The sequence below is a fragment of the Cynoglossus semilaevis genome, chromosome 8, assembly GCF_000523025.1.
Source record: "Cynoglossus semilaevis isolate Cse_v1.0 chromosome 8, Cse_v1.0, whole genome shotgun sequence".
Taxonomy (NCBI): domain Eukaryota; kingdom Metazoa; phylum Chordata; class Actinopteri; order Pleuronectiformes; family Cynoglossidae; genus Cynoglossus; species Cynoglossus semilaevis.
The window spans coordinates 10,695,346-10,699,642 of NC_024314.1; the positions used below are offsets into that span (position 1 = coordinate 10,695,346).

Sequence of the window (4,297 nt, forward strand, 5' to 3'; positions counted from 1 at the left end):
GGGGCTTTTTATTGCATTTGGAGACATAGTTCAAAGGTAGGAAAAAAAATCGATGAGTCATTGGTGACAAACTGACAAAATCGAGGGTCAGGATAAAGTTAAGATTAACTTTCCCTCACCATAAGCTTTAAATATCCCAACCTAAAACTAGCCCTAAACATCACCCGACCTAACCCTGACTAACTTTCATCCCGACTAAATCAAGCCTGATCATAACCCAGGTGTGGGCAAACTTTTTGACTTGCGGACCTCAACGGATCCTAACATTTGATAGGGAGGCCGGCTCAGGAGCTGATAGATGCCATGTTTATGGAAACAAAGATAAATTACATGTAAAAGTCATGCATAAAGGCTAAAATGCTTTTAGCCTGTTCTACACCATCTATCGGTTAAACAATTTGGACAAGATTGTCGGGCCAGACTAAAACAAAGAGACAAACGGGCTGTAGTTTGCCCATGCCTGTACTATACTAATAATTTCCCAAAAAAGTCTTGAAAAATAAAAGTTTCTCAAAAATGAAAAAAAATGCACTAATTTGCCTTAAAATATGTAGCAATGCCCATTTTTATGGTTAAAATTCAGAAAAAATATACCTTTTTGGTACCGCAAACTTTGATCACACTAACATACTATATTAATAATTTCCCGGTCTGCAGTGAGTCCTGACCTTTTTGCTTGCAAAGACTGAAGACCTCACAATCCAAAGGCAGTGAAGATTAACAACAAATCTTAAAATAAAATTACAAATAAACAACAGAGCAGGCGATATTACAACTGTATTTGACCCTTGACCCCTGGTCGAGGAAGGAGATCTTTTTACAAGCTTGTTCACTCACAGATCTGTTCTGATTGTACTTCACCTAAAGATTAACTCCTGCTGATGTAAGAACTGCTCATCGTTTCCAATGTTCTTTCACACTTACAAGTTTCATATTCAGTTTTTTTGTAGCTTATTCTTCACATTTTCCAACTCAATAACAGTCACATGTATTTTACCTTGTCAACCAGTTAACATTTGTATCTACATCCGCACCTCAGGTGATAGTTTATCTGGCCACATTTATCTAAATTCTTCCACGATAGCTGTTTACTTTTGCACTGTCAACCATAAACTCTGCTGTTATTCATGAACTACAGCGTGACTTCAAATGTTGCTCATGGACTCACCCAAGCACCAAAGTGTATAGTATAGTGTCAGCTGAAGGAAAAGTCATAAATAGATTTGGATTGTTATTAAACTAGTTGTGGGATTCAATGGGAATTAATGGAATCAGTTAGATGAAATTTTTTTTTTTTTTTTTCAAATAGCAACCTCAGTAAGTTTTACATTCTATAATGTAATGAATCATTGTCTGCTACGTTCACAGGTTGGTGCAGACTCACATTTTACATTTTTTAAGGTTAAAAATGTGTTAAAGGTTTGGAAAGTCGCCTCCACCAGCTTATTCTGCTGCTCAATCTGTTTAAACTGCAATGCATTTGTATCCTACTCCATCAGGACCTGCAGTATCTGAGTCACTTAAATGACTCTAGAATTCCAGGAAATGTCAACAAAGATTAAGACATGTCATTTATTCCTCCTCACAACAGCTGAACTCTACTGACAACAAAGACCATTACAATGACTGATCAGCCACATACGGCTTAGATGCTGCACTAGAAATAATCATTGAAATAATATCATCTCAATATCATCCATGTTCTTCATGGTAAATAATAAAATAGTCTAACAACTCAGTGTCTGAGATTCTTAACACCACATTATAGTTGTCTATTTCACTAACTCCATTCTTCCAAACTTGTGTGCTAATTTCAATAGCTCAGAGTCAAGCAATGAGGGAAAATACAATTGTTCCTTTCTGTGTGGAAATGTCATTCTGGTTTCTGTGCAGAGCAACTGTGAAACTCCTGCCTTTACTCCTTAGTCCAACATTAGTGTGGGAATAACAGATGTGTTAACAGTCTGTTTTAGAACTTGTCGTATCATGTCGTGGGCCCATGGCTGTGCTGAGTAACATAGTAGAAAGTCCTGCCTATACTGATGCTAGTGATGAGAGCACATCAATGTATCAATACAAATGGTTGTTATTATAGTCATTGTGACAAAAATGTACCAAGAAAATTATGTTTATATCTTGTTTGAAGCCATAAGCAAGTAGAAAATCTGCCCCAAGCTGGCCATTTGTTCATTTTAAAACACAAATCTAAGAAAAACCACAACAGTTGATTGTTATTATTTAGTTGAAACTTCAATGTGGAACTAAAGACGAAAATAAAATTCAGTAAATAATCTTTTCTTATATCCTACAAGCTCATCTTGACCAACTTCTTCATTCTGACAAGTCCACTGTTTTGTCCTCTTTCCTGCAGACCCCTCACAGTCTTCTCTGCTCTGATTGCTTAGTCTGGTTCCCCCATACACCCTCCTTGCGCTCTTTCTTCACCCCTGTGTTTCCCACTCCCCCTCCCATTGGTGTCACTAGGTTGAAGGAGGGAACCGAGAGCAAAGTACTGTATGTGGAGTCCTTCTACAGCCACTCTGCTGCTGCTCAGAGAGGAGACACCACTCACAACAGGCAGCTGACAGGCTGACAGACACTGAGCTGCCTCGTCATATTCCCCACGGCAAATCAAATCTGACCATAGGTGCCACGGCAAACCTTCTCTGGTAAACTGTCTGGGGGGGTGGGAGGGGAGAAAAGAGAGAGAGGGAGAAATAGAGAAAAGAGAAAGAGAGAGAGAGAGAGAGAGCGTAGAGGAGAGCAGAGGGTGTGGAATGGAGGGGGTAAATTGCCCAGCGCTGTAAAGTGGTAAAGAGGGAAGGCTGCAGAACAGTGTGGGCTGGGTTAACTGGCACTTAAAAGAAGCTGCCTTCTGGCCACTGTAGATGTCAACAGCAGCAAAGCTGAGAGGCTGAGAAGGAGAAGATTTTTTTTTTATTTGACTCAAGTCTTCCACATCAAGTTGTTCTCTTCGACCCTTCCTCTGAAGAGACTCCACCATGGCCACTGGGCTGCACAGGTTTCAGCTGCTGCTGCTGCTGCTGCTGCTGCCAGCCTTTCTGGGACTGTGTGCTGCTCTGCCAGAAGACTGGGTCCCAGGAAATTATACAGACAATAAGCTTGATGCACTACGGTTCCTGGATGACTACAACCACACTGCTGAAATGGTACTGTTCCAGAGTGTCCTGGCCAGCTGGAACTACAACACCAACATCACACAACACAACTCTCAGCTTCAGGTAGGACATTTCTCTGTTTGTGTTCAAACAGACCCTTGCATGCACGCTCATTTACATTCATGCACTTTTCCAAAGCGACTTACAGAGGAGGATTAACATTATCAAGCTTGTGGTTCCTCTGGGAATCATCAAAGTTCCTTCTTTAGCGCAGCATATTTTGGACATCATTCCTAATCACTTGTCTCCAGAGTGACTTGTGCTCAGTTATCTTCTCATCTCAGGCCAAGTTTGTGTGTGACAGTGAATAAAACCCTGATATCCTCGGCTTTCCTAAAAATTCCTAAGCGGCCTCTTGTGAACTGTTGCTTGGGCCGGTTATGTCTTAAACTTTTAAAGAAATAATTTGCTTAAATAGAAAATATGCAGGGGTTTTGGTTCAGTAAACACACAGCCCACTCTCTTCTCTGCAGAACATATTAGACACACAATTCAAATTTGTCTGTCCATCAGTTTAGTGATAAACTACTTATTACTAAGTGATAGATAAATATACATACATACTTTAAAGTTATCTCATGTTGATATCTTTTCCTCAGAGCCCACTGTATTTCTGGGCCATGGTAGCCCCAGGGCTGTACACCTTTGACTATGTCACTACAATTCTTAATATCTTATTTTCCTGCATAATGTTAATATTTTGTCTATATATGTTTAAAGCCAGTTCTCAATGTGTACAGAAAATCTAGAACAGCGGTGCCCAAAGGGTAGATTGCAATCTACAAGTAGATCGCAAAGGGAATGCTGGTAGATCATGAACAATTGAAAAAAAAAATATATACATATACAGTATTCTGTGTAGTAGTGACTATATACTGCAAGTACTAAACCTTATTGTGCCATACAGATACATGAATTAATTAGAGACCCACAGATAAGGTATATATAACATATGTTCAGTTCATAGGAGTAAATATATATATTTAATGGTTTAAGTTTAACCCTGGTTAAAGCGATCTAGAGTCATCCAAAAAGTAGCTCCCAAGTCAAAAAAGTGTGGACACCCCGATCTAGAAGACAGTATGACGTCATCAAAACTGGTCTGAATTTGCAAAACA

At 39.5% G+C, this 4,297-nt stretch overlaps 1 protein-coding gene across 1 annotated transcript in view; it reads left to right on the forward strand.

The window, feature by feature from the left end:
* Positions 1–3,002: 3,002 nt before the first annotated feature.
* Positions 3,003–4,297, forward strand: part of ace (angiotensin I converting enzyme (peptidyl-dipeptidase A) 1) — a 20,721-nt gene continuing 19,426 nt past the window's right edge. Inside the window, exon 1 of the mRNA XM_008314773.3 lies at positions 3,003–3,242. Coding sequence (XP_008312995.1) covers positions 3,003–3,242 — 240 coding nt within the window. The remainder of the gene's footprint in view (positions 3,243–4,297) is intronic.